The 23845-nt window shown below is 37.4% G+C and overlaps 1 protein-coding gene across 2 annotated transcripts in view; it reads right to left on the bottom strand.

Moving 5' to 3' along the window:
• Window positions 1-23595, bottom strand: part of NMI (N-myc and STAT interactor) — a 33161-nt gene extending 9566 nt beyond the window's left edge. The window contains exons 1-4 of one of the 2 annotated variants that reach the window (XM_043995588.1): window positions 23386-23595; window positions 10162-10295; window positions 9602-9691; window positions 5997-6159 (exon numbers count right to left, since the gene is read on the bottom strand). In XM_043995588.1, the coding sequence (XP_043851523.1) occupies window positions 5997-6159; window positions 9602-9691; window positions 10162-10295; window positions 23386-23398 (400 nt within the window). In that variant the 5' untranslated portion in view covers window positions 23399-23595. The remainder of the gene's footprint in view (window positions 1-5996; window positions 6160-9601; window positions 9692-10161; window positions 10296-23385) is intronic. The other variant, XM_043995589.1, reaches the window with a different exon arrangement.
• Window positions 23596-23845: the final 250 nt, after the last annotated feature.

Below are 23845 nucleotides of genomic sequence, written 5' to 3'. Positions count from 1 at the left end.
AAATATTTTTACAATGATTACATATAGAAAATTCTCATCAAGTTCAAAATTACTTATTCATTTTTTACTAAGAAGTTTGGAAGAACTTCAAACAACCCCTCTGTTCATTACTAAGCTGTCATACACTCTTTACTGTTTCCAATAATGCAACATTATTTCCACTAACTGGGCAAAGTAGAAATTCTTTCTAGTTGAGAGATCTGAGGAAACTTTTGTGATTAATGACACTTCTATGATACTTTTAAATTATTATATTTATAATTTTAAGCATAATTCAAAAACTATACAAATATTTCTTATGAAACACAAGGTATATATATCATAAGTTTTGATCTGAAGTATCAAAATCCAGAAGTAGTAAGGATGCAACACGAGCAAGCTTATATTCAGAATTCTTTTATGTTTTATTGATGCTTTTTTTAACATCATATTAATTTTTAATATGCCTCTTCCCCCCTTTCCTCCTCACCCCTCCCCAACCATGGTGTAGCAGATAGAATATTGGAATTAAAATCAGGAAGACAAGGCCCAGGTACAAATCCCATCTTATATATGATTACCAGTTTATGACCCCAGGCATATCACAACTCTAATGGGCCTCAGTTTTCTCATTTATAAATTGATGAGATTGGAATTTAGGACCTGGGGGCAGCTAGGTGGTGCAATGGATAAAGCACCAGCCCTGGATTCAAGAGGACCTGAGTTCAAATCCAGCCTCAGACACTTGACACTTACTAGCTGTGTGACCCTGGGCAAGTCACTTGACCCTCATTGCCCCGTGCAAAAAAAAAGGGGGGGGGGATTCAGGACCTCTAAGGTTCCTTCCAAATCTAAATCTATTACCCTATGATCCCTCTCCCAACTTTTTAAGAACTATTCCTATTCTTTGACTTCATTCCTATTGAGGAATGGCTCAATCATATATATTTGTGTTGATTCCCTATATATTTTGGTGTGGGACAACTGAGAATTTTTGCTATCTAAAACACAACACCAAAACCATCAGGCTTTGATGCTGACAGATATGTACAATAAAAACAAGAAGTAGGCTTGGAGAATAATTACCTTGCTTCTTTTGTTATTTTTGGTTCTGGTTCAAATTTCATTTGCATGCTAAAGGAAAAAGGATCTTGGGAAGGCCTAAATTAGAGTTACTTAGAATAAACCTAGAAAGGTTGAAAAGACTTACTTAGACTGGGGACAGTCTGCCAGGGTGTGTTGGTTATGACTAAAGAGTTGTCATCCTGTCCTTAACAGGGAGGGTTTCCAAGTCTTATCAGACAGAAGCTAAAAAGTCTTGGAAGGCCTGAAGGAAAGATTAACCCACTACACATTGATCTAAGCTAATAATTGGTTAGCATCTTTCAGCTTCATTGATTGACATGACTTGGGGGTGGGGGGTGTCAAGGTGTGTTTCTTCCCCTAGCTAATCAGAAAGGTCAATCTGCATTCCTTTTGTTAAACTGAAGGCTCATCCCAGGCTGGGGAGGGGGAGAGAGCAGCTTACACTAACAAGTCTGGGTTTCTTCTAGAAATCCACCACTAATAATTATTTTCTCACACATGATCAGTCTAGTTCCTCCAGTAAAGTCATGAATTACCTCCACCAATGCAAAAAATAAACTGATATTTGATAAAGATATGCTCTATTAAAAATAATAAAATAACAAGCATTCAACTCTTAATTATCCACCCAAATAGAAGAACACAAAGACAGGTAACTCCAAATGAAAGAAAATCCATTGTCTCAGTTGTATTCAGCTTTGAGATATGCCTTTTTACTTTGAATAAGGGCATATCTGGTCTTCTAGGACACCACAATGCTTGGATATGTTAATGCTACACTGATCACTCACTATAGAATATTTGGGATAGATTGTGTGCAAATCATGTACTCAAACCCTTTCATTTTGCAGAAGACAAAACTGAGGACTCACCCAAGGTCACACCAAGAGTGAATGACAGAGCCAAGATAAAAATTCCTATCTCCTGGCTTCTGGGTCAAAGTTTTCTGCACTTCCACTACAGGAGGAGCTGAAAAGTTGACCAGTTCCCCAAATCTATTCTCTTCCTCAGAGCCATTCCCAGGTGGACTTAACAGACAATCTCCATCTCTAAAGCACCAACTTGACATGAGCTATTCTACTTATGGTTCCTAACTTTTAGAGAGTAGATGGGGCGGTATAATAGTTAGATTCCTCTACTTGGAATAATAAAAACAAGGGGGTTAAATCCTATCTCTGACACATATTAGCTGTGTGATCATGGTCAGGGAGCCTTTTTTCATTAGCCAGTGCCTTATTTTGACCACTTCATAATTTGAGTTGCTACTAGTAATATATGTATTTCTACCTAAAAAAAAAAAGTGGAATATTAAATGATGGATTAAGCTGACATTATTCATGCCATTGCTATTGTGATTATGATTAACATAGTGCTACATGATAATACATCATTTCATACAGTTCCTGAAAGCACAACTTTATTTTGAGAGACTTCTTTACTAAAGAGAAGAAACTTTTGTATTTAGGACAGTTTGTAAATTTGTAAGTTTGTAAAGGATTGTAATCCTTTTTTGCTTGCATGTTAAGGGTTAATAAGTTTCTTTGACGTATATCTGCTCAAAAGCCTCATAAAGTTGTATTCCAAACATTCAACAAGTGTTGGGTTTTGTTTTTTTTTACTATAACTTTTGCAAAAATCTTCCCCCAAACACACACACACACACACACACACACACACACACACACACACACACACACACATTTCTAGATTATCAGTAGTTTTTGTCAGGGTCATCCCCAGGATTGACACTAGCACCTAAATTGAGAAGACTACCCTTCCTGATATAAACTATGCTCCCAAAGTCACTGTGTATATCATCCTTGTGTTTCTTAAAAGAACCAGCACATCATAGGTTTCCCCCAAAGATAATAGGCAACTGAAGCCAAGGCCTCCTAGGATCCTGAATATGTATGTGTCCAAGCCACATAGCATCAGGGAATTGGTCTTCAATTAGTCTTCATGAGCAAGTTGATTTCCCTATCTGAGACTATCTGTGACAAAATTAGAGGTCCTAGGGATATTGACATTCTCTGGGTTGGAGGATGTAATTAAGTTCTTTGTTTTAAAATGCCTCTAAGGGCAGCTAGGTGGCACAGTGGATAAAGCACTGGCCCTGGATTCAGGAGTACCTGAGTTCAAATCTGGCCTCAGACACTTGACACTTACTAGCTGTGTGACCCTGGGCTAGTCACTTAACTCTCATTGCCCCACCCAAAAAAACTATATCTGTATCTATATCTATATAATAAAATAAAATGCCTATAATAGGCTTGCAAACACCATTAAGAGAAAACATAAATGGGGGCAGCTAGGTGGCGCAGTGGATAAAGCACTGGCCCTGGATTCAGGAGGACCTGAGTTCAAATCCGGACTCAGACACTTGACATTTACTAGCTGTGTGACCCTGGGCAAGTCACTTAACCCTCATTGCCCTGCAAAAAAAAAAAGAGAGAGAGAGAGAGAGAGAACATAAATAAAAGATAATAGTGTCTGACCTTGAGCTTGAAAGCAAGATTTCCTGTAGATGGAACTCTTCTTCCTATAAAATTTTTATGAATACCTCTCTACTACAAAATCAATGGTGTTTACATAGAAAAATTCTGGACATCTCCCCCATCCCCACTGTGCTTCACAAAGGCTACTTAGGCAGTAGATACAACTCTACTTAGTTTAATGTAAGTGTATTTGTAAACATAGCTAAATTAGAGACATACTGAATTGCTACCTTTCCCTCCTCATTCCAACCTACCAACTCTGAATTTTCTCTTCAAATCAGTTTGAGAGGGGGAAGAGAGGAAAGGAAACAAGCATTTATTAAGTGCACAGTGCTAAGTGCTTTACAATTATTATCTCATTTGATTCTTACAAAACCTCTGTGAGGTAAATGCTATTATTATTCCCATTTTATAGATGAGGAAACTAAGACAGAAGTTAAGTGACTTGCCCAAGGTCACATAGGGAGCGGAGCTAAGCTCCTAGGTCCAGTGTTCTATCCACTGCTCCAACCTGCTGCCTGAGAAAAAGAAATTATCTAAACAATAAAGCTAGCAACTTGGTAGCTTTTAAATGAACAAATAGGCTATTAATGGAATTATCAAAAATTAATGGTGATTAATTCAATAAATTTACCAAAATTAATCAATTTTAATTGATGAATTAGTATCAAAAAACTATAACTAGGGGGCAGCTAGATGGCGCAGTGGTTAAAGCACTGGCCCTGGATTCAGGAGGACCTGAGTTCAAATCCGGCCTCAGACACTTGACACTTGCTGGCTGTGTGACCCTAGGAAAGTCACTTAACCCCCATTGCCTGCAAAAAAACCCTAAAAAATTATAGCTTGAATCTGAAAGTATGCCCAATTGTACATACTACTAGTTCATGCATGAGTCATCCCATATTTTAAGTCTAGGGGCCAAATTTATATTCAGAATTCAAGGAAGCAAATTAACTCTTTTTTTTTTTTTTTTTGCGGGGCAATGGGGGTTAAGTGACTTGCCCAGGGTCACACAGCTAGTAAGTATCAAGTGTCTGAGGCCGGATTTGAACTCAGGTACTCCTGAATCCAGGGCCGGAGCTTTATCCACTGCGCCACCTAGCTGCCCCACAAATTAACTCTTTGCAACATAACTCACAGAGGGAGAATTCACAGCAATGAAACAACTAGATATTCCTACTACAGCTTCAGGATCAAGATAAAAGGAAACGGCTACATCTCAATGTCCTGGTCAATATAATTTGGATTTCTATTTTGTTTTTCTCTAGGGAAGAACAACAAAAGGGAAAATATAATGAAGTCAGACTCTTGTAATAACATGTTCTCCTAAAACATCTGGTATTTCATTGCAACTTGGCAGGCATCATTTTTCTTCATTTTATGTCACTACTGACTGTCCAGAACCAACTCCTGTTTGGTTGTGTTTGAACTTCAAGTAGTCTCAGAGGGGTGGGACTTCAGGGTGGGGTTAGTGTAGATGAGAAGCCACTGCTAGCTGGTGAACAAGCACCTGACCCTGCTCCCAGCCAAGTCCTAGACTTTCCAGCTCAGAACTTCTCTAATGGCCAAAAACTTTTTTTGTTATTATTATTACTAATGTTTATGTATGGCTTTAAGGTTTTCAAATTGCTTTGCATATATTCTCTCATCTGATCCTCATAACAACCCTATGAGATAGAAGCTATGATTATCCCCATTTTACAGATGAAGAATTTGAGCGTGACTGAGATGTGGCTGAGTGACCTGTTAGGAGTCACTCAGCTAGTAAGTATCTGAGTTAGAATTTGAACTCAGGTCTTCATGACTCCAAGCCAGTGCTCTACCCTCTACACAATCTGCTTGACTTGAATGGTTTTTTTCTGCTTTCCACTCTCTTCTCCCAACAGCGGCCACTTGTTTTGGCTGCCTCTGCCTTGGCCACCACTACGGGTACCTTCTTCTAAGAAGCCTCCAGAGCTGGGTTGACAGAACAATAGTATGTGTCTTGATTACACATGATAGTTCCACTGGAATGCCTTTATTTTTCAAATCCCACCTTCTGAGGGAGGGCTTTCCCAGTGGTTCTCCTTATTCTCTCCTTCAGTGCCTTCCCACAGAGGTGATTGCCCATCTACTCTGCAAGCATCTTATATGTACGTAGGTTTTTGTTTTTGTTTTTGTGGGGCAATGAGAGTTAAGTGCCCAGCTAGTAGGTGTCAAGTATCTGAGGCTGGATTTGAACTCAGGTCCTTCTGAATCCAGGGCCCGTGCTTTATCCACTAAGCCATTTAGCTGCCCCTGTATGTAGTTTTTTGCATGTTGACTCCCCCATTAGAATTTATCCACCTTGAATGCTAGGACTCTTTTTGCCCTTCTTTGTATTCCCAGCTGGTACATTGTGCTTAATAAATGTTTTCTGACTGATTTTCACACTGTCTTTAAAAATATTAATGATACCTTGTTCATCTTCAAATGTGATAAGTGCTTGTCCTTGCTGCAGTTCATATTCAAGTTGTGTAGTTACTTGAAATGAACAGGAGATATTTAAATACTGGCTGTCATCCTCAGGGTTCTCCATCGATGTGAACTTCATTTTCCTTTTAGGAACATTCTTTTTAATCTAATTGAAACAGAAATGTTTTATTAAGGACAAGACAAGGTAATTCATAGGTCTTTCCAGTTCTCATTGTGGCTTTCAAAAAAATCACCAAAGAGCTGAAGTATAGAAACTTTCTCCATTGGTACAGATGAGCAATTCATGAATATCTTACAGCCTCAAAGAATTGTCTGGTAACACCAAAAGGTTAAGTGATTTGCCCAGGATCACAAAGCAAGTATGTGTCAGAAACAAGATTTAAAACGTTTCCAGATAAGACTAGCTTTCTTTACACTATCCCACAATGCATCTTGTTATTACACCATCAAATTGATTCTCCCTCTACTGTACCATGGTTCTCTATGAGAGGTATGCCAGAGCCAGGACAGACAACCTCAAGAGAAACAACTGTTAAATTTTCAGTGTGAGCATTTACACCTTTGTTGTTTATTGTTCAGTCCTTTAAGTCTTGTCTGACTCTTTGTGATGCCATTTGGAGGTTTTTTGTTTGTTTTGGGTTTTTTTGGCAAAGATACTTAGAGTGGTTTGCCATTTCCTTCTCCAGCTCATTTTACAGATGACAAAACTGAGGCAAACATGAATAAGTAACTTGTCCAGGGTCACACAGCTAGTAAGTGTCTGCAGCCAGATATGAACTCAAGTCTTTCTGACTCCAGGCCTGGAACTTTATTGACACCTTGGAAATCAGCAAATGTTACAAATCAAGGTTTGATTTGTTGTTTGAGTAGACATGAGAAAGTGATGGAGAAAATAGTACTAATGCAGATTAAACTTAAAAGTGTATCAAGGGGGCAGCTAGGTGGCACAGTGGATAAAGCACCGGCCCTGGATTCAGGAGTACCTGAGTTCAAATCCGGCCTCAGACACTTGACACTTACTAGCTGTGTGACCCTGGGCAAGTCACTTAACCCCCAATGCCCCGCAAAAACAAAAACAAAAACAAAACAAACAAAAAAAGTATATCGAGTTGGGGGCAGCTAGATGGCGCAGTGGATAGAGCACCAGCCCTGGAGTCAGGAGTACCTGAGTTCAAATCCAGCCTCAGACACTTAACACTCACTAGCTGTGTGACCTTGGGCAAGTCACTTAACCCCAATTGCCTCACGAAAAAACAAAACAAAACAAAAAGTGTATCGAGCATATGTAATCTTGCCTTAATATATTTTTAGCACTGTGGTGGTCACTGACTCTGCTATCTGCATGATCATGGAATACTCATGCCTTGAACTTTGCTTTTAGCTTAAGCCCCTGCTTCTCAAGAACCAGCTTCCTCAAGTTGCTACCCACAGTTTCATAGGGATAAGGCCCCTACAAACCACTTTCCCTATTCCCTAACTCCACACTAAAGATACTCTGTCCAAGGCCATCTCAGGAAAGATAAATCACATAGTCTGGAGGCAAATTAATTAGCACTGAAGCCTGGGCACTCCTTATTTGTGATGATAAATGATGTGCTTCATATTACTTCTCTTTCAAAAATTCATCTTACATGCTGTTAATTAGTAATACCAAAATTTATTGATTTATGTACTCATCTAGCTTTCCAAAACAAAATGAGAAAGAGGCCTAATTTTCCTCACTGGCCAAGAGATGATGGAACATGCCAGAGACAGACCTAATATAGAGTCACAACAGGGGCACTTAGCCCAAGATAGAGGGCCTTGGAGACTGAACAATAACCACATCAAAAAATGATTTGAAGTGACTAGCTAGTACTTCTCCAGTGGTCCTTAAGGGAGACTAGCACAGCTGATACTAGTGAAGCACAAAGCATACTTCAGAGGGAAAGAATGTCAGGCTCAGGTTCTGTCAGATTCACAGGATTACCATTTTCTACCAGATTCATTCTTCAATCTCAGGGAAGTGGTTGAATGAATGGTTGATGCAACACCTTCTTAATATTCAACCTAACAGCCTCTAATCATCACTATTGGGAATTATACTACAAGGTGATCATCCATAGTAAATGTTAATATGATGACAAAATCATTAAAACCTTTGCATATCTATTTCCCATTTTTACTGTGCATGCTAATATCCCAAAGAGATGCTATTTAATAGTAAATATAATTTTACTACTGACAAAGTAAAATTTAGACTCCCCGTTTCCAGAGCTAAGGCCCAGTAAGCAAGCTGTGCCCTGAGTTTAGCAGGACAACAATCCTTTGAGATCATCCTCTGGATGATCTCACTCCTTGGGCTAGTCACACAATTCACCAGACAAACACTGGACAAAATTGGAACGTCCTGCAGTGAATCAAACTTGTTACATGCTTGCTGCTCCCTCATTTTTAGGGCTACAATTCACAAATGAGGAGTGACCAAGCAGTCACTAGTATAAGAATTGAAATCTCCCCACACTACCTCAGGTCCCCCCCACTAAAGGTGGGGCCCCGGCACATATGTCTATAGCTCCACCTTACTTGCAAGTCTCTTTCCTCACTAAGAAAATAAACTTTCTTATTCCTGACACCTGTCTCTGGTCTATTCTGTGCAGCTCCAGCCATATATAGGTTAGAGACCAGTTCTGAAAAAATCCGGTTGACACTACCTAAATAGACAAATATAATTTTACTACTTAATGGTGAACATAATTTTCTATTATTCATCATGAACCTGTTCTCAAATGCAAAATTTTGATAAAGGTCCCCATTAAGCCTAAATGGGATTTCGATAAATTATGGGATTGACTTTGCAAAAATAGCCTCAGAAGCTTCAGAAGAAGCAAAGGGTTTTGAAAGTGAGGCATTGTGGGACAGAAGAAAGAGTGATAGCTTTGGAATCAGAAAATATGGTTTCCATTCTTGTCTCTGCAACTTAACTATCTGTGCGACCTAGAGCAAGTTACTTAATCTGTGCAGGGCTCAGATTTTTCTCTATAAAATGGAATGACCTTTAAGTTCCCTATGATCCTGGGATGAATGAATGAGTGAAAAAATGAAGGAAGTGAAAAAAAGACCCTCCTTTGAGTGGCTTCACCAAAAGAGCTGTTTTACATCCATTCACAATGGTACCTCAAACTCTAAACTTCTCTTGATATGATAGCCCATACACCGCAATATGCAGGAAACAAATGCAACAGTTCTAATTATTAAACTAATGTTTTAAGTAAGGGGCTTTTTTCCTTATTAGTAGAGGGTGCTGCTGAGAAAATTTAAATACTAAAGATTAAAATTATATCCATGTTTTTATCTTGTTAAATATGTGCTCACTCTTTTTACAGAACTAAATTTAAAGTACATTTCATACATGAAGGAGTTCACTGCATCAAACCAGATTTAACCAAATTTTGCCAAAAAGCATTTAGTACATATTAAAATGAGACTTAAAATAATCATTGTGATGTTTTTAAGTAGATTTTTGTATAATAAACCTAAAAGTTTTCATTTTAAAAAAGGTATTGACTGAAAAAAATGGTACATAAAACATTTAAATACAAAATTACCCCATAAGATGATGGTCGTTGTGATTCTGTTTCAAGTTTTTTAATCTCCATCTTTAGCTCAATATTTGTTTTTAGCATTTCATCAATGATCTGAAAAATGGTGGAAAGAACAAATAGAATCAATTTTTCACATTATGCAAAATGTTTATCATCATAGTTTCAACCTGGAAAATTTGCAGTCAGAAATGCTCTTTCTTCCCTTGGGTCTCACATAGCACTTTGTGCTTCTTATGCATTTATCATGTTCTATTTTGCATTATAGCTATTTGTAAGTTCCTCAAGGGCAAGAAACCTGTCATTTAATTTTTGTATCTCTCCTGTAACCTAGCATCAGTGCTCTCTACACATCAAATCTGCTTAATAAATATTGGCTTACTCTTATTAAATTCATGTATGTTTAAAAATAAAACTAAAGTTAACATTTTAAAATGTTTTTTACAAAACCATATATTATAAACTATCACATTTCTGAAAGGACAGGTTATAAGAAAATAGATATAAAACTGGCACTGAAGCCAAATTTATTAACTTATACAAGTTTTCCAAATTGATACTTATACCTTTTCTATGTCATTTTTGGGGTCTTCTATTAGTTGTTTCAATTCTTCTTCTATTTGCTTGTTATTTTTATCTTCAAGGAACACGTCAAGAAGCAGCTGCAAGTCTTCTTCCTGAGACGTTGCCATTTTTTCCTCTAGAAAAGAATTATCCTTTGAATATTCACAATGACTTTAAGCTTAGGAATATTTAAGTTTCCAGGCAGAGGGAAACAAAATAATAATTGTTATTTTTTTATGGAAGACAAATATAGTTGTTGGGTTTGTTGTTTTTTTCTGGGTGGTAGGTCAAATATAGTTTTAAGAGGACAATGCTTCCTTCCTTCTATTTCCCTGGGATTTTTCCTTATCAGTCATGTGTTTCCTTCCTCTAGATCACAGAAAAAGCAAAATAAATTCCTCAAGTTATTTCCAGGATTAAAATAATACTTAAGTTCCAATGTTTTGAATTCTCTGCCTAATGTAATGAAATTGTGACAGCAAAGAAAAGAATAAATATGGCAGCTAAGCATTCCTGCACTGGAGTAATTTTCATAATCAATTAATTCTCTGGTACAAGCAACAAGTTGTTACTTGATTGGTGTCCTGGAATGAAATCACTTAAGATTTCAGTTTCAATATCCATTTATTTATACGGTGGAGGAAAAGGGATAGGTACCCTCTCTATTGCATGGTGTAACGATTGGAATGATGCCACCTGCTGGAGACTTACTGCAGAAATGAGGTGAACGTCTCTGAGGGCAAGACCATGCGTCTTTTCTTTGGCGTCAGGAAGTGACATTTGCTGGTGGGAAGAGGAAGGGGAGCCTGGCGCTCTGTCTTGCACTCTTTCCTGTGGACTCTGGCAGAAAGGGGAGTGAGAAATGCGCTCTCCCTTTAATAGATAGATGAATGTAGGCCTTTCTCTCTTTACCAAATTCTTATTCTATTTAATAAATGCTTAAAAGCCTAACTCTTGCTAAAGCTTATAATTTATTGGCGACCACTCATTAGATATTTTAGACAGTTTAGGTAGAATTTTAGCCTTTAACAATGGGATTATAAGAAGGTCCAAATGAGGGAACTACAAAGTACAATCAAAATGTAAGGCATTATAATCTCGTAGTATTCTCTTCATGGTTTGCAATTTAAGTAGGAATTTTTCCTTTTTTTAAGGCTAAACCTCTTTAGTATTCCCTTTTGTGTCCCAAAACAAGTATTTCCTTATATATGTGAATAAATGAGACTTTTCCACCCAATATTTATATCCCTTCCTGATAGTCTGAACTGTCTTTTGTCTTCCTATCCTCAGTACTCAGCACAGTGCCTAGCCAACAAGGGATACTTGACAAATGTTTGTTTAATACAACTGAATATGATATTTGCCTTCCTGCTCAAAGAAAATAATAAAGGAAAGGAAGATCTTTTTTGGGGTTGCATACTTAGTAACTAAGCCAACCAATAAAATCTCTGAAGATTTTGACTAATTTTCTCAATTTTCTTCTGTGGCAAGGAATGGAGAGGTACAAATGCCCATGTTTGACAATAAAACTGAAGTTTAGAAAAATTAGTTACATGTTCCAGTGACTAAATGCATAGGTAGTATCACAAATAGTAAAAGGAGCTTCCAATATTTTTTTCATAGCTCTATATTTTACTAATTAAATTAAAATTCAATTTAAAAACATAACTTATGCCTTTTGGTTTTGTGTTTGTTTCTATTCTCTAGACTTAGCACAATTTCTGGTACATAAAAAATGTTTGTTGATTGACTATCTATTACATGTCAGACAAAGTACATGGAAATTAAATCAGGCAGAGTGGGGAACAGGGATAGAATGTTGGACCTGAAATCAGGAAAACCCGAGTTCAAATCTTGATTACTAGCTTTGTGACCCTGGGCAATTAACCACTCTTAGCCGCAGTTTCCTCTTCTTCAATTGAGGATAATACCACCTGCTTCAGAGGGTTGTTATGAGGATTAAATGAGAAACAAATGTAAAGCTCCTTGCAAACCTTAAAACACTATAGAAATGCTACCTACACTATAGAAACTACTGTGAGGAAGATAGAAATAATAATAATAATAATTACATTTCTATAGCACTTACTTTGCCAGGCATTGTGCTAAGTGTTTTACAATTATTATCTCATTTGATCAAGTCTGAAGTCAGGATATAGGTTGGAAAAATGAGTAAACAACCACAACAAAAAAAGAATCACCATAAAAAGCTATTATGATGATAGGGATACTGAAGACACAAACACAGAAGAAGATAATGACTCCCAAACATTGACAAGCAATTATTCAAATCATAGGGTGGGTAAAAATTCTACTAGAATTCCTAGAAAAGATGAAGTAAGAGGCTTTTTTAAAAAAGAGTAAAAAAAAATTGTTTTATCAATGAAAAGGGAGTGCTAGAGTAAAAAATTAATGGAAAAGAAAGGAGAACTATAGAAGGAAGAAGTAGAAAAATAATTAACAGCTTGGTACAAGTACAAAACTTATCTAAACAACAAACTCCTGAAAATTGTAATAGACCAAATAGAAGCCAATGACTCCATGAGACAAAAAGAAATACTAAAACTACATCAAAAGGCTAAAAAAAAGAAATACACACAAAATAGAAGAAAATGTAAGGTATGTAATAGTAAAAAAAAAAAAACCCTCTGTAAAAGAGTAGAGAGAAAAAATTAAGAATTATTGGGCTCTCTCAATGCAATGACCAAAGAATAGCCTTAACATCATATTTCAAGATATCTTAAAAGAAAACTTCCAGGATTTTCTAGAACCAGAGGTCAAAGTGGAAAGAGAAAGAATTTCTGGGGAAAAAACACCAAATGAAAGCTCCCAAGAACATTATAGTCAAAATCCAGGGCTTCCAGATCAAAATAAAAACACTGCACGCAGTCAGAAAGAATTCAAGTATGGAGGAATCACAAACAAAACACACACAATTTGGCAGCCACCACTATAAAGGGTTGGAGAACTTGGAAGAAACATAAAATGGTCAATGTGAATGAACAATGATAAAGGACTAAATAATGATAAACTGCTTACATTCAAATATAGAGAGATGATATATGTATGCCCTCTGAATCCTATCATCATCATCATTGAGTATCGTAGAGGAAATCTAATTAGACAAAACTTGGGATTGATTCTGTTGTTTCTTGATTATCTTAAGAGAAGAATGAAAAGGAAAGGAAAGAGAAACACAGTGAGGATGGGAGAAAAGGAAAGGTACCTTAGGGGAAATTATCCCACATAAGAGTATGCAAGTAGACATCTACCCAAACAAGGAGGAGATATTCAAGGAGAGTTGCTGACACTTGAACCTCACTCTCACCTAAATTGGTCAAAGAGGGGAAAATGCACACATGCACACAGAGAGAGAGAGGCAGGCTTAGGTACAGAAATAAAAGGAAGAAGGAGGAATTAGAGGGAGAGAAGATTAGGGTTTGGTTCTAAGCAAAATAAACTTTAAAATATACAAAAATATTTATAACTCTTTTTGATGTGGCAAAGATGTGAATCTGAGGGAGTCCCCATAAATAGGTGAATGGCTGAAAAAGTTATGGGTAAGAAATGATGAAAGGGATAGTTTCAAAGAAACTTGGGAAAATTTAAATGAATTGATACAGAGTAAAGTGAACAGAACCTGGAAACTTATTTATACAAAGACAATAATATAGGAATGAAAACAACATTGAAAGAATTAGAGACTCTGCTCAGTGTAATGACCAATACCAATTACAGAGAACAAATAATTTAACAAGCTAGCTACCTGGTAGAGTGATAGAGAGGTGAAGAACCCAGAGTACAGAATAAGACATATTGTTTTTTGGACACAGTCGGTATAGAAAATTATTTTGCTTGACTACACATGTTTGTAACAGGAGTTTTGCTTATCTTTCATTCTCATTGTGGGGTAGAGAATCAGAAGGCAAATTTCTGCTGATTGAAAAAATAAAAATGTTTTAATTTCCAGGGGTTGGGCAAGGAGTATATTCCAGGAATGGGGACACATCTTTTGCAAAGGCACAGAGACTGGCCAGGAGATGGAGTATCTTATACAGGTAATGGCAAATATGGGCTACTTTGTCTGGACTTTAAAGTGTGTAAAGGAAAATAATGAACAACATGTCAATCACTCAATTAAAATGTATTTATTAAGCTCTTACTATATGCCAGGCACTTTGTCAAGCACTGTGGGTACAAAGAAAGACAATCCCTGCCCTCAAAAAACAAATTCCACTGGGACAAACAACATATAAACAGGTTCCTACAAGATACATAGAGAGAGAATAAACAAAAGGTAAACATTGGGAAGAAGCCAGGAAAGGTAGACTAGAACCAGATTGTGAAGGGCTTTAAAAACCAAAAGAAGAGTTAGTGTCTTAGACTAGAGGCAAGAGAGGATGACTGGGGTTTCTTAAGCAGAGAAGTGAATGATATGGTTGAACGTTGGGAGTATCAATTTGGCAGTTACATAAAGAGGATGGATTGGAGAAGGGTTAGGCTAGATAAGTAAAGACCAACTAGGAGTCTATTGAAATAGGCCAGGTAAGAGGTGATAAGGGCCTGTGTCAAGCTGGTGGCCATTTGGATGGAGAGAACAGATCAAGTGCAAGATATATTGTAGATATATATTGCAAGATATAAATCTCAACAACTGTTTGTACAAGAGGGATAGGGGAGAGTTGAAGATAACTCTGACCGTGGTTTCTTAACATAAAGACAAATTGGGAGGAGGGAAAGAGAAAAAATTCTGTCTTGGACATATTGAATTTTAAATGTCCATGGAACACTCCATATGAAAAAATGCTCTAAATCACTATTGATTAGAGAAATACAAATTAAAACAACTCTGAGGCACCACCTCACACCTATCAGATTGGCTAATATGACAAAAAAGGAAAATAATAAATGTTGGAGAAGCTATGGAAAAATTGGAACACTAATGCATTGTTGGTGGAGTTATGAACTGATCCAACCATTCCGGAGAGCAATTAGGTACTATGGCCAAAGGACTGTGGGACTGTGCATACCCTTTGACCCAGCAATACCACTACAAGGTCGGTATCCCAAAGAGATCATAGAAAAGGGGAAAAGATCCACATGTACAAAAATATTTATAGCAGCTCTCTTTGTGGTGGCAAAGAATTGGAAATTGAGGGAATGTCCATCAACTGGGGAATGACTGAACAAATTGTGGTATATGAACGTAATGGAATACTATTGTGCTGTAAGAAATGATGAGTAGGCAGATTTCAGAAAAACCTGCAGAGATTTAAGTGGACTGATGCTGAGTGAAATGAGCAGAACCAGGAGAACATTGTACACAGTAACAGCAACATTGTGAGATGATCAACTGTGATAGACTTGGCTCTTCTCAGCAGTGCAATGATCCAAGACATTCCAAAGAATTCATAATGTAAAATGTTCTCCACATCCAGAAAAAAGAACTGTGGATTCTGAATGCAGATTGAACCATACCATTTCTACTTTTTTGTTGTTTTTTCTTTCCTGAGGTTTTTCCCCTTGTGTTCTGATTCTTCTTTCACAACCTGACTAATATAGAAATATGTTTAATGTGATTGTGTGTGTGTGTGTGTGTGTGTGTGCGCGTATATAAAACCCATATCAGATTTCTGTTTTGGGGAGGGGGGAGGGAAAGGAGAGAGTGAGAGAAATTTGAGGCTCAAAATCTTTTGAAAACAAATGTTGAAAACTATCTGCATGTAACTGGAAAATAATAAAACACTTTTATGATTTAAAAAAAAAACAGCAATCTAATACTATAGACACATGTGGTTGCACCATTCCTGCTCATGTATTGGAAAGAACAGTCAAGTGGGTACCAGTAGGCCTGGGTTCTGACTTCTTCATAGAATTACTTTGAGGAAAAAGCTTTCTGACCCATAAGAACTAAGCATATGTAAGTAACCATTATCAGTCCCAACTCTACCCTTTACTGGCTGTGTGGAAATAGAAAAGTCTCTTCATCTCTCTGAGCCTGGCCAAAATGAAGGAATTGGACTAGATAGTCAGAGGCTTTCCTTTCATATTTGTATTTGTTAGCAACATTAGGAAGAGTTATGTCAATTCAATTACACAAAATCTCTTGCATCTATCACCTTCTCCCTCTTCATATGGCCACTCCACTGTTCCAGGGGCTTATCACTATTTGACTGGACTGTTGCAACAGCCTCCTAATTTAAATGGAGTACCCACTTCTAGCCTTTCCACCCTCCAAACAGCTGCCAAAATAACCTTCCTAAACTATAAATGTGATGCGGTTAGACCATGCCACTCCCCTCCTTAAGAGTTTTCATTGGAAAAAAAAAAAGTTTTCATTGATTTCCTACTGCCTTTAGGATTAAATACAAACCTTCTTCTTGTGGTATCATCACCATCATCACCAAGCACCTAACATTTATATAGTGATTTAAAATTTTCAAATCCCTTTGCATATATTATCTAGGTTGAATATCACAACACCCCAGTGAAGTAGATACTATGATTATTCTCATTTTATAAATGAAAAAAAAATATGAGTCTGAGAGAGGTTAAGTGTCTTGCCTAAGGTCATACAGCTGGTGTCTGAATCAAGAATCAAACTCAGGTCTTCCTGAGTCCAAGTCTATCATTCTACCAACTTGGAATACAAAGCCCTTCACACCATGGCCCCCACCTATCTTTCCAGACATACTTAACATTACTCCTTTTTATGCATTTTTTATTCTGGTCAAAGTGGCCTAAAGGCTATTTCCTGAACTCAGCATTCCATTGGCTATCTTTCCATGCCTTTTCAAATCATCCCTAATGCCTTCAGCATCTCTTTCTTCCTTATCCTTCCTGATTCTCCTACCTGTTATTGGTCTCTCCTTCCTTAGATTATCTTGTATTTATTTGGCTAATTAATTGTTGTTACACCCCCAGTAGAATCTAAACTCTTTGAAAACAAAGACTATTTTTTGTTTTGTCTGAATTTTCAGCACTTATCACAATATCTTACATACAGAAGGGGCTTACTAAATGCTTGCTGAAAGGATGAATAAATGAAATTTTAATTTACTCCTTGAACAATTAGTGTATGAATATTTTTTGTTGAGTTCCTTGAGAATAAAGACTAATTTAATCTTTGTACCACCTCCAGTTCTTAATAAGTGATTGCTGAATCAAATTATCTAAACTTTGCTTTGTCCAATCTAGACATGAAACACTCATATGATATTGGGTAAATGAATTTATTTCTCTGGTCATCAGTTTCTTTATTTACAAATGAGAAGAGATGGAGTAGATGATCATTAAGGTTGTCTCCAACTCTAAATATATGGTGCTGGGATTATTCCTTTCCTCTTCTAACTTTGTGCTCTAAAATATATTTATTATTAATCTGCATTTGAGGTATGTCTTCATATTCATGTCTTGATTTAATGCCTTTATTCTACTAATGGAATGCCTTAATTCTACTAGTGGAATACCTTTTAAAGATGCCATCATCTTAACAGGTTGTAAATTCCCAATAATAATTCTATGCTGAGGCATAGAGCAGAATGAGATAGTGGAAATCTTATTTCTAGTCATGGCTCAGTGTGTTTGGGTTAATTCAGTGAAAATGGTTCTGGACTTAGAGTAAGAATGCTTAGATTTGAATTCTAACTCTTCTGTTGACTACCTGTGTGACCTTGGGCAAAAACACCACCTGTCTGAGCCTGTGCTTTCTCTTGTAAAATGAAAGGTTTGCTACTTTCTGCCAAAGAGAGAATGGACTTAAAAGGCTCAATGAGACACATTTTTTTAGACATGGCCAATATAGAAATGTGTTTTTGCTATTCAATGTATATTTGTTATGAGGGTTTTTTCTTTTTTCTTTTTTTTTTTAATCTGTTCAATTGCAGGGAGGAGCAGTGGAAAGAGAAAATAAATGCTTTTTAAAAAAGAATATATAGGGGGCAGCTAGGTGGCATAGTGGATAGAGCACCGGCCCTGGAGTCAGGAGTACCTGAGTTCAAATCTGGCCTCAGACACTTAACACTTACTAGCTGTGTGACCCTGGGCAAGTCACTTAACCCCAATTGCCTCACTAAAAAAAAGAATATATAGACTTGATTCTTCTCAGCAATACAATGGTACAAGATAGTTCCAAAGGGCTCATGATGGAAAATGCTCTCCAAATCCAGGGGAAAAAAAAAATGGAATATGGATGCAGATTGAACCATACTATTTCTTTTGTTTTTCTTTTTTGAGGTTTTTCATTTTTGCTCTGATTCTTCTCTTATAACATGACTAATGTGGAAATATGTTTAATGTTATTATACATATATAATCTATATCAGATTAATTGCTGTCTTGGGGAGAGGGGGAGGAAGGGCAGGGAGAAAAATCTGAAACTAGAAATCTGATAAAAATAAATGTTGAAAACTAAAAAAAAAAGAAGATATAAAGACCTCTTAAAACATAAAATGAGGAAGTTGAACTAGATGATTTTCAATGTGCCTTTAGTTCTAGATCCTTTGGTCCCATATCACTTCACCTTCTAAGCATCAGTTGTCTTAACTATAAAATGGGGATAAAGCTTCCACAACTCACTATACAGGATCTTTGGGGAAGCAGGGAAATACACACACATATGTTATATATAATATACATATATGTGCATGTGTGTGTATATGTACTTTGAACCTTAAAGCTAAGTAATACAACTGCATAGAAAACTTGGCTTGGGGTCAGGATAACCTGATTTCAAATCAGACCTCAAACATTTATTAGCTGTGATACCCTGGTCAAGTCACTTAAACCTCTGTCTGCCTCAGTTTCCTCATCTGTCAAATGGGGATAATAATAGCACCTACCTTCAGGATCAAGTGAGATGATATTTGTAAAGCACTTGGCAAACTTTAAAGTGATATATAAATTCTAGCTAACATTACTTAAATACCAATTAAGTGTCTATTACATGCAAGGTACTATGCTAGGCATTGGAGATGAAACAGAAAACATGATCCCAGCCCTGGTGACATGGAACTTGGAATTGAGTAAACACTATACAAATAAGCATGTTCCAAAAGTGAAGTTCAACAAAGCACCACGAGAAATATGAAGTAGAGATAACTTGCAATTAGGGGTTAGGGAGGGCTTTATGAACAATCCCTCCATAAGGCTCCTTGTCAAGGGAAGGGACAGTGATAAATGAAGTTAGAAGTTGGAGATGGAGGGCAAAAATCATAAGGGAAAAGGGAAAAATAGAGTTTCTGGTTTGGTGAGAGTTGGGGAGTATGTGGAAGGGACAATGGGAGGGGAAGTGGCAAGCCATTTGAGAAGTGTCTTAAATGCCAAAATGTTTTTTGGGGGGGGAGGGGTGTTTTTGGTTTTGTTTTTTGCCAGGCAATGAGGGTTAAGTAACTTGCCCAGGATCACACAGCTAGTAAGTGTCAAGTATCTGAGGCTGGATTTGAACTCAGGTCCTCCAGAATCCAGGGTCGGTGCTTTATCCACTGCACCACCTAGCTGCCCCAAAAATGTTTATACTTTACTAATTAGGCAATAGAGAGCTACTGAAGGAATTTGTCAGCAAACACAATATGGAGGGTAAATTAGGAAGATTACTTCAGTTTCCTCATTTATAGAATAAATGGTGAGCTACATGACACAGTAGATGGAGCACCAGGCCTGGAGTTAGGAAGACTCATCTTCAAATCTGGCCCCAGACACTCACTAGCTATGTGATCCTGAGCAGGTCACTTAACCCTGTTTGCCTCAGTTTCCTCATCAGTAAAATGAGCTGGAGAAGGAAATGGCAAACCACTCTAATATATGTGCCAAGAAAATCCAATGGTTCCATGAAGAGTTAGACATGACTAAAAATATTAAACAACAACAGAATGAATAAACTAGGAGTCAACCTGAGGTTAATGAAACTTTTAAAAATATTTTGATAACTGTATTTCAGTATAATTGGTTTTCTTGGTAATGCTATGTATTTCAGTCATGGATTAAAAAACAACCTTCTGACACAGGATCAGCAGGCTTCATCAGATTGCTAAAGGGGTCCATGACACAAAAAAATTAAGAACTCCTGGACTAGATTATTGCTAAGGTCCAGTCTAGCTCTAAAATTCCATTATTTAAGCAATAATTTTCTATTTAAGGGGTTCCAAGACAGAGTTCATATGGGGGACTATCCCCCATTCCTGGAATGCATTCCCTCTATATCTCACCTCTTAGAGTTCCTCTTTTCCAAGTGGCAGCTCAAACACCATGTTCTACATGAAGATTTTCACAATCCTCCCACCCTCCAACAAATATTAATGCTACGTCCTCCAAAACTGTTGCATTTAAGTAATTTAATCTATATTTATACTTATTCACCTTATCTTTATACTGTTTAATTTTGTGTATATATATGTGTACGTATACATATATATGCAAAATAAACAGTGCATATATATGTATGTATGTGTATATATGTGTGTGTGGAGAGAGAGAGACAGAGAGAGAGAGAGAGAGAGAGACTCGTCTCATTCATTACAAACAAGATAGTTTCATTCTTTGTACTTGAACTCCACTGTCTAACATGGGGCCTGGCACATAGAAGATGCCTAATACATACTTACAGACTGATCAATTTGTAGTCAAGGAACCTCAGTTCCAATCCTGGCTCTGTCACTTACCACCTTTGTAACCTTGGGCAACCCCCCAAAACCCCTAGTTTCCTCCTCTATAAAATAAGGATTTTGGATAAGATAGTCTCTAACACCCCTTCTGACTCTAAATCTATGGTCCTACAATAAGAAATATTTATTAAATACATGAGAGAAGTTAGAAAGACAAGACTGTGCAAAGCATAAGTAGGCCAGTTAGGCTAGGAGTTCCTTCTTAGAGAGTAACAGGAAATAAGTATGGATAGGCAGGTTGTAGAGCCTTTAAGGTCAAGAGTATAGTTTTTTTCTATAGGTAACAGAGATCCATTGTAGGTTTTTGAGCTTGGGATTGACATGATGAAAATGGAGTTCAGGAAAGATTATTCTTCTGTGGGCATATGACTAATGGGATAATATACCATAAGAAATGACAAAAGGGTTGGTTTCAAAGAAAACTAGGAAGACATTTATGAACTGATGCAGAATGAAGTGAGAACCAAGAGAACAATAGATACAGTAACATTAAAAAGTCAATGACTGGGGGCGGCTAGGTGGCTCAGTGGATAAAGCACCAGCCCTGGATTCAGGAATACCTGAGTTCAAATCCGGCCTCAGACACTTGACACTAGCTGTGTGACCCTGGGCAAGTCACTTAACCCCCATTGCCCCGCCAAAAAAAAAAAAGTCAATGACTTTGAAAGACTTGAGAACTGATCAATGAAACAGGCCAACAATAATTCCAGAGAACTAAAGATGAAGCTTGCTACTTACCTCTTGACAGAAAGGTGACAGATTCAAGCTACTGAATAAGCCGTACATTTTTTGGATACAGCCAATGTGGGAATTTGTTTTACTTGGCTTTATTTTTCTTTAGAAGGGCTTGATTTTTTTTTCTTCTTATTTCTTCTCAGTGGTGGAGAGTAAAGTTGAGGGAAGAGCGACAGGATGGGGTTATTGGAGGGGAGGGGGGAAGCAAAATCATAGAGGTATTTTTAATGGCAAAGAAAGAATTGAAGGAAGACCAGAAAGAAGTACAGAGAATCTATAGACCAGCTACAAATTTGAAAGCTACAAATTGAACTTACTATATACTTAAAAGATAGAAGCAAGCTGTATATACTAAAGCATTTCATAGACAATCTTCTTTTTCTCTTCTACTATATATAATACAAATGCTCATTCTATTTGATGTTTGTTCAATTAAAAACTTTTTTTAAATTAAAGTATTTCCTCACAAAACCTTGTGTTCCTACTACCATATAATTTTGCATGTCGCTTTTTTCTCTATGGATCTCAGCTTCCTATCTGTAAAAAAAATCTCTAAAGTCCCTTCCAATCTCCAAATCCTATATCATTTTTCACTAGTAATAACTATGCAACTGTAACAACCAATTACTGAGATTCAAATTGACCTTAATTCTAGCTGAGCAATTAAAAAGGCATTTTGATTTAAAAATATGTTGGGGGAAGAGCCAGTTTACTTTTATAAGCTTTTCCTTTCAAATATGTGTGCAATAAATAGCTATTGTAAATATAATAAAATAAAAAGATCCAAGAATTAAATGGGGCCTACTTTGTTCCCATCTTTAAGAAATGCAGTTTTTAAAAATATTTTTTAAGAAGTCAAATGAGTTGTACAGATATATCCTGGCAAAGCTATTAATCAGGAATCCCCAATCCTACTTAATGGAATTACCCTGATCCAGTCAATGAAATTAAGGCCATAATACCTCATGGTGCCTGTTATTAGCATCCTCCCCTCCCCTCTTTTTTGATGGGAACTGTGATTTAATTTCATTGATGTAGGAAGTTCTCAATGAAGAACTTGATATAAATTGGCACCTTCTTTGCAATTTATGGTCTTGAATAGGGAATTCTTAACTTGGGATACATGAACTTTAAAAAAAAACATTTTGATGACTGAGTTTCAATGTAATTCATTTCCTTTGCAATCTTGTATATTGTTTTATGCATTCAAAAATATTATTCTAAGAAGAGTCCTATAGACTTCACCAAACTGTAAAACAGGGTCATATGACATTTTTAAAAAGTCAAAAATTTTGACTTTAGAGAGTTTTCTACAGGCTTGAGAGGTTAAGTGACTTGGCCAGGATCACACAGCCAGTATGTGTCACAAGCTGCCTTTGAACCTAGTTCTTCCTAAAATTTCAAGAGGCCAGTAAATGTTCAACCTGTTAAGAAGAACTGACCACTTGCTCTAGGTTTCTACTAGGACTCCACCAATAAAAGGATTTATGTAATTCTCTAAGAACACATTTTGACAGACAAAAGAATCATGGAGGGGATTTCTTTTGGTTTCACTTTCACAACTGAAATAAAACTTAGGCTGTTGAGACGTCTCAGAGTCATGATGGGGGAGGGGTGCTCTGCCAAAAGGCAGTTCAGCAATGAGGGCACTTAGCAAAGTGTCTCTAAGACAGATGCGTTCCCCGTGTTGCAGTTAGTGCAGAAAGGGGCTGGCCACCCCACACCTGCCAGCGCTCTACTCCCGGACAGTTATACCTGGCCAACACTGTATCTGTGCAGAGATCAAAGGATTTACCCGTCCAGGCGGTTCCCCAAAGCCTCCCCCATTACCTGTCTGTCCCATACCTCCCAATCTGAGATCCTACACCTTGAGAACGCAGATCAGGGAACGGCAGGGAAGTGACAGCAGAACCGCAGCAACAGCTCGGGCCACACAAAAAGTCACTCCGAGAGGCAATCACACTGAGGAGGTGGGACCTACGTCCAAGTCCAGGCGGGGCCTTTTGGCACCAAACAGCCTCTCTCCTCTTCCTGGAAATCACGTGAAGATCTGTGGGAGGGGAAGGGAAAGGGAGAGAAACACCCCGAAGTACGCACTAGTCTGTGTCTCCTCTGAAGCCGCTCCTTCCCAAAGGGACGTTATGTGCAAACGGAGTTTCCCAGCTTCCCAAAGAGTCGGTAGTTCAGTTAGTCCACTTTGGGGCTTCTCAGTTCCCTAAAGGAAGTGCCCAGATTGTGCAGCGAGTGGTGGGAGGGAAGGGGAGCAACCAGGGTCTGGGAGGTTTTGTTT

This window comes from Dromiciops gliroides, chromosome 3, assembly GCF_019393635.1.
Source record: "Dromiciops gliroides isolate mDroGli1 chromosome 3, mDroGli1.pri, whole genome shotgun sequence".
NCBI lineage: Eukaryota > Metazoa > Chordata > Mammalia > Microbiotheria > Microbiotheriidae > Dromiciops > Dromiciops gliroides.
The sequence above is the reverse complement of the archived record's forward strand: the minus strand, read 5'-3'. Positions and strand labels throughout refer to the sequence as shown.